The 17,077-nt window shown below is 48.1% G+C and overlaps 1 gene segment (V, D, J or C); it reads right to left on the bottom strand.

Annotated features, from left to right (window-relative positions):
* Window positions 1-7,773: 7,773 nt before the first annotated feature.
* On the bottom strand, window positions 7,774-8,575 carry LOC101419782 (immunoglobulin lambda variable 3-1-like). The segment is given in 2 exon segments: window positions 7,774-8,081; window positions 8,572-8,575. Coding segments are annotated over 2 exon segments (312 nt in total).
* Between the last annotated feature and the right edge of the window lie 8,502 nt (window positions 8,576-17,077).

Below are 17,077 nucleotides of genomic sequence, written 5' to 3'. Positions count from 1 at the left end.
AGTTGAAAAGTTTCCATAATGCAGACAGAAATCTAGCCTTAGGAACACTGGGCCTTGACTAGATGGAACACCATCTGGTCAACATGAAAAAATGTGTGAGGAGGTGTTTGAACTTTGTATGACCTGTTCCTTGTTATTGTAAATGTTGCACCTGTTCTTTATTATTGTAAATAATGAACAGCTGCTTGTTAATTCTTAAATAAATACGATGTGGAAACTAGGGTTGAGGCTCTCACTTCCTGAAGCTGGGAGTCCCCTGGTCCCATCTGTGTTTCCTCTCTTGTGTCTTTCTCTCTGGCTTTTATTTCTTTAAGTTCTGTAATGTCTTCCCTTTGAAGTAACCAACTGCTGAGCTAGCACAGAAACAGAGAACATAACATTTTAACAATAGTGCTAAGGACGATCATGTTTAAACAGCAGAGTTTATTTCCTTTCGGTCTCAGGTCCATGCCACTAAACATAATTTGCATTAGAATCCATCGCCCTGATGCCCTGTCCAGCCATCTCAAGGTGGTTTAGCCACGTAAATCTCTGCTGCCCCCTGGTGGTCTCTCTGCACTAACTGCTGCAGGCACAAGGGGCTTCTTGTCCAGGTGGGGATTCAGAAAGTCCTTTCCACTGCTTTGACGTGTGAGGGACTTCATTCCCTCAGCCTACATCCTGGTTCTTGTCTCTTCTATGCTCTGCCCGTGGGCAAATCCGAAGGGGTCTTCTCTCAGGCAGGCACCTGAGTGAAGAAGGATTATGGAGTGATAAGAGTGCACCTGTGTCCAGATTGATTCATGATCTCCTTGAGGGTCCTTATTTGGTAGGTGGGACCTCCGTGATGTTCAGAGCAGAGAGCACTGGACGAGGCACTGAAAGAAGGTGTATGTCCAAACCAGAAGGAGCTAATCATCCTTTCAATCATCCATTCATTCACCCCAGGAACTGTGAGAAGCAGTGACAATTCAGCTCCCCACTGCATGGATGAGACTCAGAGAGGAACTCGTTCCCTGATGATGGGCAGTGTTGGAAGGTTCTGGAATGCGTCCTGGGAAGGCTTGGAGGACTGGCATGTTCTTACTGTATAGGGACATAGGGGTGGAATTGGGTAGCATCTAGCCCAGAGAGAAGCCATTGCCCTGACTGGGAGCTGTGCTGTGCTTCCCAGATCCAACCACCAGTCCCCCAGGTGCTGTGTGAGCTGCCTTCACCTTTCACCCTCCTGCCCCACAATTGCTCTGAGCTGGTGAATATCCCCCTGGGGTCTCAGATTTTCAGAGCAGTGCTATGAGTATTAGCCCTGTAATCGTAATGCTGGAAAATCTTTAAGAGCTTTCCAGGGCTTAGATCTGCCCTTTGGAATCAGCTAAGTTCTTTGATAAGACCTCATCAGAGCTCAGCCACCCTCTGGTCCTGTGTCCTTTCCTTTGTACATCTATTGGTCCTGGGACCAGCCCCTATTATTTCCCATAAATTGAATCTCTGTGTCCGATTCTGCATCCTGTGGAAGTCAGTCAACAAATGCTTAATAAAGAATGGCCCAGATGCTACATCATGATGTTGGGACTATATTACTAACTTACCCCAACAAAATGGTGGCCAGAGCCCAATGCACCCTAGCATAGATAGAGGATGACAATTCAAACTTTGTCCTGTGAAGAATTGGGATCACGAGGCCAGAAAAGTACTGGGGCTGCAAAATATGAGGATCAGGAGGAACCATGGAGGAACAATGGAGAAGCCATGGTAATTGTCAGCACAAAGGAATTGGATGGCTGTTACTGAAGGTAGCTGATCCTTTGAAGGAGGCAATGAAGGATCCATGGGGATTATTAATCTATTAAACATTAAGAGCAGGAGACAGAGTAGGTCCCAGGAAGGATAAAGAAAGTGAAATATGCTATAATTGGAGTAGAAACAGTTGAGTACCATTTTGAATACGTAATATGAGAATTGTGGTGATACAGATACATTTCACTCTTGGGGAAGGTAGCCCTGATTTTCCATTATAAGGCTCTTATTGGGTGATAAAAGGACATAATCCTTACAATGGAGTGTCAGGGACCTTATGATTGCAATGAACTTTCTGGGCTTCACCTGCTGATTGGTTGCTTTCTTTAGTTGGCACAATTGACACAGGGAGTTTTAGACCTTTGTGGTAAGATCTATCAAAGTAGGGAGGGTTAAGTATTTGAGTGTTCCCACAATCCCCTCCACCAAGGAGGGTAGGCTCATTTGCAATTTCTGTCCCAGTTGAGGTATATTTCAAGAGCAGAATAATGTGGCTGTAGTTCTGCTATTTGCAGGCAAGGATGTCATATATGTGTTCATTCAAGCCCATTAGAAATTAGGAAAAGAAACTGTGAGCTATGACTTGGAGTGAATGGGAACTTAGGTCTACACAAGAACTTAGGTCTACACTGTATAGAAGGCTCCATTCTGTTCAGCATGACCAGGGCAGGGAGGCAGGGGCCAGGTCAGGCAGGCTGGGGTAGAGGGTTTGTGTCTCACTTCCCATCTACTTGTGTCACTGTGACAAGCACCACTATCTACTGACTGACAGTAATAGTCAGCCTTGTCCCCAGCCTGGATTCTGCTGGTGGTCAGGGTGATGGTATTTCCAGAGCTGGAAACAGAGAATCTGTCAGAGATCCCCAAGGGTCAATTCTTATCATCATAGATGAGCAGCACAGGGGCATGGCCTGGCTTCTGCTGGTACCACTGAGTATATTTTTTTGTGAGGATTCTTCAAGAGCAGGTGAACCTGGCTGTCTGTTCCAGGGCCACAATCAGTGAGGGTGGCCATGTCAGCACATCGGAAATCACAGAGCCTGAAAGAAGGAGAGAAGTGGGCTTAAAGCTGACAGTCTCATCCTCTGGAGAACTCTGTCTACCTTCACTAGAGGGACATGCAGGGATTCAGTAGTCTCTAGGGTGCCCCTGTCTTCAGCCCCAGCCCCTTCTTGCATGGGTACGGCTGGTGGATGGAGCCTTAGCAGGAACCAGAAACTCTTGACCTCCGCTGGTGCAGGGCCATCTGAGCACAGAGTCCAGTGAGCACAGCATGGGCAGATTGCTGTCCCACTGGTTCCCTGTCCATAAAGTGATCATACTCCCGTGAGCTCAGAGTCAGGTTACTTTTACCCTGAGGAGATGGAGATATAGACATGACCCTGTGAGGCAGCACCTGCATAGTGAGGCAGGAGGGCAAGAAGTAGAGGGGTCCAGGCCATGTTGGAGGTGCCCCCAGATGTGCTCTCTGACACCCAGGGATGGGCTGGTACCCCAGGCCTCTTCTATCCCCTCGCTGAGGAGAGCTTATGCAAATCAGTCAGAGCTCAGGGGATGGTCCTGAGGGAGTTTAGTGTTTTCTATGAAGGACTCAGCCAGCAGGACACATAGGGGAGGGGCAAACTATGCAGACCCCACCCTCACCCTTTTGGTCCCATGATTCTGGACTCAATCTTCACCCTCAGATGTTGTCTTGTCTTTTTACTGCCAGACTGCCCATAATGGCCACAGCATTGCTCAGTGGACACATCTGTCTGTGTTTTCCAGGGAACCCAAAGTCCCTGCTCTTGGGTGAACCTGGGCCCTGGGTGAAACTGGCCAGAATCATGGGCTGATGCTGGGTGATCCTGGGACCCCAGACCTTTGCTCTGTCCCATCTGGTCTCAGTTGAGAGGCCATTAATTATGATCTAAGACACAGAGCTTTCTGGTCTGTATTTGTCTTGTGGCTGAGTCAGAGGCAGGAACCTTTGGAGGCCTATGAGTGGGCCAGATTAAAATTCCTCCTTATCAATGCACATGAAGTTCTGCAAAGATACATTTAGCTGCTGTACATTTCTGCCCTTGGCTGTGAGCTCCTGGGACATGTTATAGGTGCTTTGCCTCAGTATCCCCATCTTGAGGTCAGAGGCTTGTTTCTCAGTAGGAAATATTTGCTCATTAAGAGTAGGAAATGAAAGCAGGATGAGAGTAATAGGAACACCATTATAATTTTATTGTAGTGAAATTGCCCTCACTTCATGAGAAAATGTATTAAGCAAAAACACACCAACAAATAAACACATTTAAGCCTACAAATAATATAGTATAACTGTAGTGTGCCAGGCACTAGGAAACAGGAAATGAAATTTGTCACCTGCTTCCAAGAGGAACAGAAAAAATCAGTTCCAGTGCCCCTGTGGGAGATGTTTTCAGGAAAAGTGAGATGCACACTTGGGAAGGGTTGGAGGAAACCTGATGGCTAGACTTATATTCAGTGAGAGAGGCACCATCTCCAAGAGCTTGAGAGGAGACAAAATGGATGAATTTCTACATGAGTGTCAAAAACAAACCTGTACAGAAAGGACTCCTCCTTCAAGTAAGGGGTTAGTGTCACTAAACTTCGCTGTACATTTTTTTAAATTAAATTGTCTTATTTTTAAAATAGATCACAAAAAATGTTACATTAAAAATATAAGAGGTTCCCACATACCCCACCCCCCACCCCCCACTCCTCCCACATCAGCAACCTCTTTCATCATTGTGGCACATTCACAGCATTTGGTGAATTCTTTTTGAAGCACTGCTGCTCCTCATGGATTATAGAGTACATTTGATTCCTACCTAACACCCAGTTGCATCGCTACCTCCAGTGGCAATCTAGGTCTGCTGCCTCCTGGTGGCCACTCTCCATTGGCTGCTGCAGGTTCAGATGTGTCCTTGTCCAGGTGGATATTCAGAACTTCCTTCTCACATCCGAGATTCCCTATTCCATAGATGGCTGGCCCAGGGGAGGAATTGCTCTCTGGAACAAGATTAGCCATGCACATGTGCACAGTCCCATTTGGAAGAGAAGGAGGCAATGCTGACCTGGGCACCTGCACATGTCTCAGGGTTCTGGGCGGTCCTGCGGATGGTGCCCGGTGTTGCAGTAAGGAACACACGGGCATGGGCTTGCTCCTAGTGCTGATGCCTGAGCTTCCAGGACCAATGTGGGGTGGTGTTTACTGCTGTGAAAAACACAGACAGCTGAGCATCCTCATCCTAATATATTTTTCATAGCCATTGAGTTTGAGCTCCAAATCCCAGGGCCTGAGAACTCAGTGAAGTAGACAAGGTCTAGGCTCCCGTAGAGTTTCCAAACTTGTAGTGCGGGAAGTGTAGTTTCCCAGTTTGGCAGGTAGACCCAAAACCTGATCTTCTAACTTTATATCATAGGCTATAGTCATTTAATAGCCAAAAACAGGTTTATCCAGGGTGCTGGACAGACAGGATTGACCAATTTTTCAGTGTAGGCCAATGGATATAAACTTGAATTGTCTGGCATACCTCACAGGGACCCTTTGGGCCTGTTTTGAAAGGATCAGGTTGTATCAATGTATCACCTATACTTTTTATTAATGCTGTGATTGCTGGAGTTTAAGCAGGCACCCAGAGGTCTTATGTCAAGAAGAATAGATGGGGAGGCAGACATGGCTCAACTGACAGAGCATCCGCCTACCATATAGGAGATCCAGGGTTCAAACCAAGGGCCTCCTGGCTTATGCACAGTGCTGCCACATGCAAGGAGTGCCATACCACGCAGAGGTGTCCCCACATAGGGGTGCCATATGTGCAAGGAGCGTGCCCTGTAAGGAGAGCCACCCCATGTGAAAAAGCACAGCCTGCTCAGGAGTGACACTGCACACATGGCAAGCTGACTTAGCAAGATGAAGCAACAAAAAAGAGATGCAGTTTCCCAGTGCCACCTGATAATGCAAGCAGATGCAGAAAAATGCACAGCGAATGGACTCAGAGAGCAGACAATTGGGGGGGGGGCAGGAAGAGAAATAAATAAAACAAACGTTTAAAAAAAAGAATAGATGTCAAGCTATCATGGTAGATAGAACAGATATTTAGCAAGACACTGGGTGCTTTACAGAACTGGTACAAGTCTGGCATATATAAAGAGAATCAGAAATTAAAATGGATGGAGCTTTACCCCATAAATTAAATATCTTTATTTCTATTTATCTATCTCAATATTCATCCATCTGACTAACGAACTCATGTCTTTTCAGAAAGAGTTGTAGCTTCTGCCCTTCAAAATGTTTCCGAGTTTGTCAAAAAAAAAAGACCCATTTCCTCCCAGGTGCTGACTTCTGGTTTTTAACTTTTTGGAAAACACTGTCCCCTGCAGGAAGACTTGACTAGGATGGATGGGAGCATAATCTGCAATAAGCTACACATTTTTGAATTTTCTATTTAAATACTTCATGTATTATAAATTAGTGAGCCAGATTTTTTGAAACTTTGATACAGTATAAGCATTGCAAATGTAATGAATGAATAAGTGAATGAATGAAATGCTTTCTACAAGATTCAAATTTGCCCCTGAGAGTTTCTTAGGAATATACACTAACTAAATTCAACTGAAAAATAGTAGGGAGCACCAAGGTTCAATATCACTTAGTTCAGAAAGTACTTGATCTTTTATGGGGATTTGAGGAGGTGAAGTAAGGTGTGGCCAGGAGGAAACACTGTAGAATGACGAGAATTTCTCACCAGATGCTCCCAGGAGGTCTTGCTGAGACATGCCAAGTTGTGTCCTTGAGGGCTCCAGGGACTCAGGCCAGTCCCCTGGTACCTACAAGTCTATCCTGGGGTCAGAAGACCAGAGCAAGTGTTTGTTATGATGCCCTCGTGTTTGCTCATATCTGGGTGGAGACCTCAGCTTCCCACAGTATCTCTGACCCTGGGAGCTGGCAGCAGGTAGGACCTGAGTGCAGGGTGGAGAAAGGAGGAGGTGGTGATTATGGAGGTTAGAGAGACCATAGAGGATCATGGGAAGCTCAGGTCAATACCTCAGGTGGGAGGGAGGAGCCTGGGAGCAGAAGATGGAAGGGCAGGGCCAAGCTTCACCCATCACAGGCAGTCAAGGGACCCTGTGTTCTCTCTACCTGCAACCTGCCCCCAAACAACTTCTGAGGGGTCCTTCAGGCCATTGTATTGATCAAAGCTTCAAATGAGCTCACATAAGACCGCATCAAATGTCTCAATAACTCCCATTTCTGTTTAAGGAATTGTTTACATCTTTAACCCTCTACAAATTTACTAAACTCTTTAATTATCACTTTTAATCCTGCATCAAATGTTTTGGTGGTTCTGAAAATTTAGAGTGCCTGTGCCAACATGACCACACTGATATATCCAGGAAATTCTTTCCCAGGGGTATAGGATATAAATGTATGGCTAATGCCAAGCTTTGGTTTAGGAAATTACTGGAGCCCAGTTACCAGATAAAACACTTGCTCATCTGAGGGAAGATATTTAAGCTTGGGGAACAGTTCACTTATCATGTAAATGTTTACTTACCAACACTTCTATAAAGCAATCCCTTCACTTGCACATCAAACCTGTTTATTCCACAAACTGAACTCAATTCTATTTGGTTTCCTGGATAGAAAAACCTGTGTTAAATGCTCAGTACAGAAGCTGAATCCTGAAAATTAGACAGCCCTGCCCATCCCTTCTGAGGACTCACTAGGGCCCTGTAAGAGTGGGGTTCTCCCTGACTACTAGGACATTGTGTTGCTGTTGAACTGATTTTCTGATGGTTTTTGAGAGGCTCCATATTGATAAATCCAAATGACTGAATCAGTTTATAATGGCACAAGCTGACACCTGACCATGGACAGGAAGTTGCTGTATGTCTTAGGGAAGTAAAGGCAGAGGCAGGACTAGAAGGCTCCATCCTGCATAGCATGGCTGGGCAGGCAGGTTTTTGTCCCACTTCCCCATCTGTCTGTGTCACTGTGACTCACTGCCTGCTGCTCCCACTGCCACGGTAGGTAGCACAGTAATAGTCAGCCTCATCCATGGCCTGGGTCCCACTGATGGTCAAGGTGGCTGTGTTCCCAGAGCTGGTGCCAGAAAATCGGTCAGGGATCCCCGAGGGTCGTTCACTATCTTTATAGATGACCAGCACAGGGGCCTGGCCTGCCTTCTGCTGATACCACTGCACATAATTATCTCCAATTTTGTCTCCCCCACAGCTGAGCTTGGCCGTTTGTCCCAGGGACACAGACACTGAGCGTGGCTGGGTCAGCTCATAGGAGGCCACGGAGCCTGCAGGAGAGAAACGACATTTCGGTATGAGGCACAGGAGCCCAAAGCTTGCCTCCCTGGACTGAGTTCCAAGGATCCCATGGTCCCACAGGCCACCCCTCTCCATCAGCCCTTCCCCAGAGCCCCATTTCCTTGGCTGCCAAGAACAGACCCCCATCTCCAGACCCTGCTGAACTCAGAGGCAGGGCCAGGCTTGGCCCAGAGCCTGGGGGCTGAACAGTGGGTGTGACCTGGCAGCAGCACCTGTGCAGTGAGCCAGGAGGGTGAGGAGGAGAGGGGTCCAGGCCATGGTGGAGGTGCCTGGAGATCTGCTCCCAGAGGCCCTGAAGTAGGGCTGGAGTACCCCAGGCCTCTCTTATCCCCTGGCTCTAGAGAGCTCCCAGTTATGCAAATCAGCCCCAGGTCAAGTGTGGCTGAAGAGGGAGCTTTCCAAAGCAGGTCTCTGCCCCCAGAGACACAGAGATGGGAAGGGTGGCCCCTGCAGACTCACCCATAGCCCAGGAGACTCTACTCCCCCTGCTGGCCCCAGGAGTCTGGAGATTGTTTTCTCTCAGATTTCATTCTGGTTTCATTCTGGGTTGATCTGTTCAAGCAGAGCTCAGAGGGACGTCTGTTTGCATTATCCAGCTAACCTGAAGTCCCTGCTCATGGGTGACCCTGATCCTTAACCTGGGGTTGGCTGGAGAGTCGCACAGTGATGCCTGATTTTAACTCAGGTGTGGGCCTGATACTTTTTCTTTTTCTCTTTGTTTTAAGGTGCACTGAGGAATGATCCCAGACCTCCTACCTGGGTAGCAGGAGTTCAACCACTGAGCCTCAGCAGCTCCCCAGGCAGTTACTTTTGTTCTCAGATCCAGAGTTGTCCTGTCCATGCATTTTGTAGAGGGTTCTGGTGCTGGGTCTAGTCCCAGCTCTACCTTGGAGAACTTTAAATACAGCATCTCCTCTGACCCTCCAAGAAACCCAGGCAGGGTCCTCATCACCTCCATCCTACAGGTGACAATACAACGTTTAGAGGGCCACAATCCTCTACACAGGATCCCAGCTCTGACTCTCATGGACAGAATAAAATACCTCCCTTGCCAAGTGCATATGTGGTTTTTAAAAGACCATTGAGGAGTGATTAGTGCTTGCTCTTGGCTGTGAGCTCCTGGGGCATGTCCTAGGGGATTTGCCTGAGAACTCCCTATGTGGGGTCAGAGCCAGGTACAGGTCAGGTGCTGTCTGCTCTACCAGGGCATGTAAATAGGCTGCACACCTGTGAACACTTCAAGAAATTTTTATTGTCTTACACTCTGCTTGCTTGCTGGATAAAATTTGTGAGGTATTACCTAATTTCAATTAATTAACCAGACAATGAAATTTTATGAGAAAATGATGTGTGCCAGGTACCAGAAAATCATGAAGAATGAATTTGACACATGCTACTGGACTGATACAGATGAAATTCTTGTCCAATGGATAGTGCAGGATGTTTTCAGAGCTAGTGAAGAAGGGCAGCTGTGTCTGAAGGATAGGTGGGCTCTCAGCACTCAGGGTAGGAGAGGCAATTGCATGAATATAGAGAGGACAGCATGTGTGGGAACCTTTGCAATGTTTTAGCAAATCTTGGATGGGCTGAGAGGGGATGTGAGGGCCTGGACTCATGGACAGAGAAAGAGGCACCATCTCCATGAGCCAGATGAGAGGCACACGAGCCAGATGAATTTGCACATCATTGTCAAGGACAATCTTGTAGAAGAAAGAATCCTGTGGAATTTGTCCTATGAAAGACATTCCAAGGCAAGTGATCAAATCCCAACACCAAGGGAGCTGGGACCAAATCTAATCAGTGAGCGTGATGGGATGTGGTGACATGGGAGAATTTTGCAGACAGGAGAAACTTTCCAGGTTGCACCCAAAATGGGCTCTGCACTTGTTCTTTAGATTCGGGGAAAAGTCAAGGTAGGAAGGGCCTGGAGCAGGGAGCACATGTGGACAACATGAAGTTCAGTTTATGGCCACAGTGTCCTGTAGCTGGGGTGCACCTTTCAGGATGTTAAATTAATGAGGTGGAACCACTCTTCCATGAAGCATAATGAAAACTAGAGTGCACATTTCTAATGTTTTCTTTAAATACTGCCTGTATTTTTAATGAATGATTCAATTCTTCTGAAAGTGGGGCCCCACTAAGCATTACAAATCAGATGAGAGAATCAATTCATCAATCAAGAAATAAAATTCTTTTCTTGATGTTCTAATTTCAGCACTTTATACGTGTCTTCCTACTGCCTTCTACCTTCTATACTTACAGAAGAGAAATGGCTATTCTTCTTCAGCACCAGATCAGCACCTTGGCCATCCTCAAATCAATCCCAGGCCAGTTTCCTGTGAGGGCTGAGCTGTGAGCAGGCGTTGGGGTCAGGGTCTGTGCAGAGAAGGGGATCCTGGCCATGGTGGACTCATGAGAACTCACACTGGTTAGGGGTCCGCAGGCCCCTCTCCTCCTACAAAAAAGGAAGAGTTTTGGGTAGATTGACTGCAGTGAAGTAGGTGCTGCTCTAGATGGTTCCCAGTAAGGCTGAGATGGGCCCTGGGAGAAAGGAAATGGTGAGTGCATGACTGCCTTAGGCCTCAATTAAAGCCCCACAGTGTCTGTTAGAAAGAGGTGGAGGCCTCTGTCCCTCAAGCTGAAGCTTCTGATTTTGCCTTGAAAGCATTGATATCTCTGCCTCATTTCCTGCCAGATGCTGATTTCTGGTCATGAACTTAAAGGCAACACTGCCCTCTGCAGGTGATTGTGACCATGGTGGATCTGATAACCAGAAGGAAGGATTTTTTTTTCTATGAAGAATAATGAATCACCTTTTCATAAATTTCTGACTTTTCCATTTAAATAATTCTTGAATTATAAATGAGTGAATGAGGTTTTTTTTTTTGAAAGTTAGACACATTGAAAGCATTGCAAATAAAATGAACGAATGGCAGAGCATGTGGAGCTCAGTGGCTGAGGACCTGCTTTGCATGTACAAGGTCCTAGGTTCCATCCCTGATAACTTCTCCACACACAGAAACCCTGAATGAAAGAATTCAACTCTTTCTTCCAACCCCTAATTGATCTCTGATTTTTTTAACCATCCACTACATAAATGTAAGTGATAAATGAAAAGGAGCACCAGAGTTCATTACCAATAAGACAATAAAGGACTTGATATATGAAGGGGATTTGGGTAGGTGGCGTGAGGTGTGATCAGGAGGAAACAGGGAAGAATGACATGAGAGGGTCTCATCAGATGCTTCCAGGAGGTCTTGAGAGACTTCTCAGGTCATATCTGAGAGGTCTTCTGGGGCTCAGTTTGCTCTGTATCTGGGTGGGGACCACATCTTCCACAGTGTCACTGGGCCTGGTCTCCTGTGCAGGAGCTGGGCAGGCAGAGGGAGGAGCTTGGGAAAGCAGAGGCAGGACTAGAAGATTCTCGTCCATATGAAGCCTCTGTCCTGTGTAGTGTGAGCAGCAGAGGGAGGAGAGGAGCCATGTGAGATAGCCTGAGCAGGTAGATTTTAACCCACTTTCCATCTGTCTGTGTCACTGTGACGCACTGCTGGATGCTCCCACTGCATGGGCTGTGACACAGTAATAATCAGCCTCATCCCTAGCCTTAACGACCCTGCTGGACAGGGTGGCCATGTTCCCAGATTTGGAGCCAGAGAATCAGTCAGAGATCTCTGATGCCCATTTGCTACCTGCATGGATGAGCAGCACAGGGGCCTGGCTTGGCTTCTGCTGGAACCAATTAATGTATTCATCCCAGAGGTTGTCTCCTGAGTGGGGAATACCTGCCATCTGTCCCAAGGCCACCAACACAGAGGATGAATGTCAGCATGTTGGAGGCCACGGAGCCTGCAGGGATTAGAGAAGATGTGAAATGAGACCTCTCAGCTCACTCCCTGCAGATGCCCCATCTAGGCTGGGCTGGGATGAACCTAGAGCTTGGGGCAGGCCCAGTGCAGGGACCTGGGGGAGTTGAACCTGTGGGTGCGGTCTGGGGGCAGCACCTGTGCAGAGGGTGAGCAGGGTGCACAGGGGAGCCATCCAGAACATGGTCCACACACACCACTTGAGTTCCCAGATGGGTAGGACTCCTGCAGCCTCTGTTATTACCCAGGAGAAGGGCAGGCCCAGGGATGTATATCAGACTCATCCTCATAGCTATAAGGTGTGAGCCTCATCTGAACTTTAAATATCTTCTCATTTCATAAAAATTAAAATAAAATATAAAAAGCATCAGTCAAATAAATTTTCTTAATATATTTTATTTGTGCCAATATATAAAAAATAGTATTTCCTCATGTATTCAGTATAAAATTATGAGTTATTTTACATCCTTTCACATCTAAAATGAATTGTATATTTACAGCACATATCAGTTTGGACACTAAATTTTACAGGAAACATTTGAACTGTTTTAAAGTTTCATGAAATTCACAGTTGTTAAAGTAAATTTACATATCCATGATGTTTAAACACTTTAAAAATTTTCCCAATAACTGAATAGAATACCAAAGTCTCACTTTATTTAATATTTGAATCCAAATTAGCAAAACTGGTTCATTTTTCTAGGGGGCTTGATTTGACTTTGAAGCAGAAGCTTATCAGTTTCAAAACCATTATGTCTGCCCAAATTAAGTAAATTCACTAATCCTTTGTCATGAATTTTTATGAACACTCAACTCAAAAGTTACTGCAGAATTAAATACAGCTCTAAATATATCCACATCCACAAATGTGCCTCAACTTTTTTTTTTTTGTTCTGTTTTTGCAGCAATTAAAAACCCTACCTGCTTGATTCCAATATTTGGATTTTTAACTGTTATTTATCCCTATGCAGTGGTATTGAGGAAATTTTCATCATGATGTCATTGCATTCTTATTGACTATTTTTATTGATCTATTCAAAGATCCAGCTTCTGGTTTTCTTGATTCTTCCTATTGTTTTGCTTGTCTCTCTTTCATTTATCTCCCCTCTAAGCATTAGTATTTCCTTCTTTCTCCTATCATTAGGCCTGATTGTTCTTCTTTTCTAGGTCCTCAAGGTGAGCTCCTAGGTTATTAAATTGAGTTCTTTCTCCATAGCTATATTATAGGCATTTACACATGTAAAGTACTGCTTTCAATTACATAACTATCTAGGTATTTCCTATTTTTCCTTGTGATTTTTTGACCCATTACTGTTTAAGAATGCTTTACTTACTTTCCACATACCTGTGAATGTTGTGTTTTTTTTCTGTTACTGATACTAGCTTAATTTTATTGTGTTTTGAGAAAATATTTTATATTTAAAACTCAATAAAATTAAGCATTACATGTTAATGTTACAAGGTGTTTATAAGAGGCAAAAAAAAAAAAAAAAACAACAAACACATTATGCTCAGTGAAAGAAACCAGACACAAAGTTCTGCATATTTATGGTTCCATTTATATAAAATGTAACTATAAACCCATTTCTCAAATAGAGAAATGGTTTACGTAGGACTGGGGAAGAATAGAGGGGTTGAGAGGGGAGTGCTTAGGGGTGTGGAGTTGTTCTTTTTGGAGTAATGAAATTGTTCTAAATTTTTTTGTGGTGATGAGTGCCCAACACTGACTAAAAGCCACTGACTGTATACTTTGGGCAGATTTAATAGTATGTGAATATATCTCTGCTTTACATAATAAAACTGCTTTAAAAAATTCCATTTTCAGAATAATGGTTTCCTTGAACTTCTGGTTTTGCCAGGGGCCTTCAACCATGCCTGTCAGTCAGTGGGCAGGGCCTTCAGGAACCACCGTCCTCCCCTCAGTGCCATGCAGGGCCCAGAGCCATGCAGGAGGCCCTCGCTGCATGTCCACATCTTAAAAACATTAGAATGTCACCACAGTTCTGCTGTGCTGAATGAATGGTCCTAAGGTGTGCACTGACAACAGTCCTGCCCTGCAATCACCTGGGGCTTGTTGTGAAGTTTGTATGCAAGCCATTCTTGGGGATCTCTTTGCAATGTTTTGCAGCAGACAAAGCTTCCAAGTAATCCTTGAGAAATGCTGGGCAGGAGAAAATCACTATGAAATGTGATGGTGGGATTTCTGTGTCCTAATTGGTATTATTACACAGCTAGAGTAGAAATGCCTGTGCAGGTCAAGAAATGTGACTATGAAATGGGAGATGATAGTTGATGGTTTTCTCCTTCGTGAAAACAATGCTGCGCTTGGTAGAATAATGTGTGTGTTTATACAGCTATAGGAAGAGAGAAAGAGTGGGAGAGAGAGAATTCAACATGACCCAATGTGAGCAGGGGTAGGTGCTCTGCAGAAAATGACTGGAAAGCTTGACAGAAAAGGACAGTCAGGCTGCTCTCAGCTGGGGGCGGTGGCCATCCTCCAGAGTTGACCTTGGAGCTGCTATTGGGACAAGAAGAGGAAAAGTGCCTCCTGTCCCGGGCAGCCCAGGGAGCGCCGCTAGCCTGTACAGTCAAAGGGAGCAGGGGGAGCTGAGAGCAGCTCCGGGGAGCGGGAACCTGGGGACAGGGATCTGGGAGAGGAGTGCGTTGACCACTGGCGACTGCTTGCGCCGCCAGACAGCCCCGCGGCCCCCTGCACCCCGCGCTAGGCCCAGCGGAGCAGGAGCCTAAGCCTGAGCCGCAGGCTTGAGCACCTCGCAGGAGCCTCGGGAGCCATAAAGCATGATGCTTGTGCAGCCTGGTGCACTGGAGCCGCCGCGTGTGAGAGGCGCTGCTCTGAGCCAAGGCCTGGCTGCAAAGAGGATTCCCTGGCCGCCAGCCAACCCTGGCCTGCACCATGAGTGAGGAGGGATGACTGCCTGCAGCGCAGTAGGGGGCTGGTGTGCGGGGACCTGTTCCTGCTCGCCAACGCCTGGGGTATCCTCAGCGTTCGCGCCAAGCAGAAGTGGAAGCCGCTGGAGTTCCTGCTGTGCTCGCTGGTCGCCACCCACATGCTCCACGTGCCGGTGCCCTTCACCACCTAAGCCGCGGTGGAGCTGCGGGCAGCACGCAGACTACCGGTGGAACGAGGGCCTCTGCAAGGTCTTTCTCTCCGCCTTCTCCACCCTCACCCTGGCCACCTGCTTCTCCATCACCTCCCTCTCCTACCACCGCATGTGGATGGTCCTCTGGCCCCTCAACTACTGAGAACGGCATGGAAGGCAGCGTCCCCCCTGGACCTGGTGGTGTTGGAGCGCTCCCTCGACTACAGGACTACAGCCGCCGGGGCGACTTCGTGGCGCTGGACAGAACCGGCAAATGTGAGCTCTCCGCCCTGGCAGGGGGGCTATCGCAGCTCTACCATTGGCTGCTCCTGTAAGAGGACAAAACGCAGTACCTGCAGGTCCCGCCCACGCGGCTCTTCTCCCCGGACAACTCGAATGTGTGGCCACCGTCCCGTTGACTGACTTCCTGCCCCGCTGGGGCTCCGGAGAGAACCAGGCGGTCCCCGCGCCGGGACTGACCACCGCGGCGGGAGCCTGCTGGCCTTCGCCGAGGACGCGTCCCCTTTCCTCTCTTGCCTCACTGCTGCCCTACGCCTTGGCCCTGATCAATTTCGCACGCGAACCACAGCCCCTGCTCCGCGCGCAAGCGCAGCCTGAGCCGTTCTCGCACGCCTGGGCCCTTCCCGCACGACTCCCCCCAGAGAGCCCATGGCGCTACAGAGCTCCACAGTGCTTAGGACGACCCAGTTGGGCACCGTAGGGCCGTCCCTGCTCCCGCTGTGGCCCCCGCGCTGTGGCCTGTTTTCCTCCTTGGGGCCGCCCGGGGAGCTTGCGCCTGGCGGGCAGTGGCGGCAGCACCAGCAGCTTCCTGGGGTCTGTTGGAATCCTTGGGCTCCCTGGGCACCGCAGCCCCTCGCTCTGACGCCAGGTCTGCATGGCAACCCCAGTGGCGGAAGAACCAAGAATCAACCACGCTGGGCCCTCCAGCCCCTGCCTTTTGGGGAAGAGGGACGATCTGACTGCCCTGGAGGATGGCACTGGGCAAGGATGAGCTGCAGATCTCCCCTGCAGGGTAGAGTCTGGGGCCCAGCTTGGCCAACAGTGGGCCCAGCACCCTGTCGGTCCTGGGACTGGAGCTGGGAGCCGTGGGGCGAGGCAGTCATCAGTGGAAGAAAGCCTGGCCTTGGAGAAGCAAAGGTAGCCGCCACTGGACAACAGCTGACTTTCCACTCTGCATGGTAACTGTCACACCCCACAGTGGAGTGCTTTGTATGTAGAGGGTCTCTAAGCACAGAGGTCTTCAAAACCCAAAACACTCTCTGAGCAGGCCTCCCTGTTTCCACCCTACTCTGCCTCAGTTTCCCCATCTGCTATGAGCAGGTGACCCTTGAAAACTCTCAGGACTGTTGGGAGAAATGTACTGGTCCACATGACCTCAGCATTGAGGAGAAGGGGCATGAAGCTTCCACTTGGGGGGCCCCGGGTCCCTGGGGGCTCCCACCCAACACCAACTGAAGACAACACTGGTGCACCCCACCACGGGCACCATGGCCATCTTGACCACCATCAGCATCCCCGTCCTCATCACTACCATCATTACCTGTTCCCAGGCCTGGTGGCCACTCTGTAACTCCACTGTGAAGATGGGGGGCATATGGGTGGGAAGGACTAAATTGGGGGGGGGGGGCTGCTGCCTTACTGGACCCATTCCAGCCTCAGTTCCCACCTGTATAGGCCTGGCCAAGATGGGGCCCTGACTTTGAGACTTCCTGAGCTCTGGGTTCATGGCCTGGACCCTGGGAAGCACTGTCCCCTGCCCTGAAACAGATCTTTTCTTTGCTCCCTTTCCTGGGCTGCCCCTGATCCCTTGTAGCCTGGGCTGGGCCCTTGCACTGGGCAGGGGTCTGCTGGATCTTTGTGGGACAAGATGCTAGACAGGCTAAGTTGGGGCCCAGGAACAGCTATGACCTTGAGGTGGTGGGACAGGGGCATCTGCAGGGGATGTCTCTTCCCTACCCCTGTCTCAAGGCAAGACCT

This window comes from Dasypus novemcinctus, chromosome 19 (genome assembly GCF_030445035.2).
Source record: "Dasypus novemcinctus isolate mDasNov1 chromosome 19, mDasNov1.1.hap2, whole genome shotgun sequence".
In the NCBI taxonomy this organism is placed as follows: domain Eukaryota; kingdom Metazoa; phylum Chordata; class Mammalia; order Cingulata; family Dasypodidae; genus Dasypus; species Dasypus novemcinctus.
Note: the sequence above shows the minus strand (reverse complement) of the source record. Positions and strands in the feature narration are given on the sequence as shown.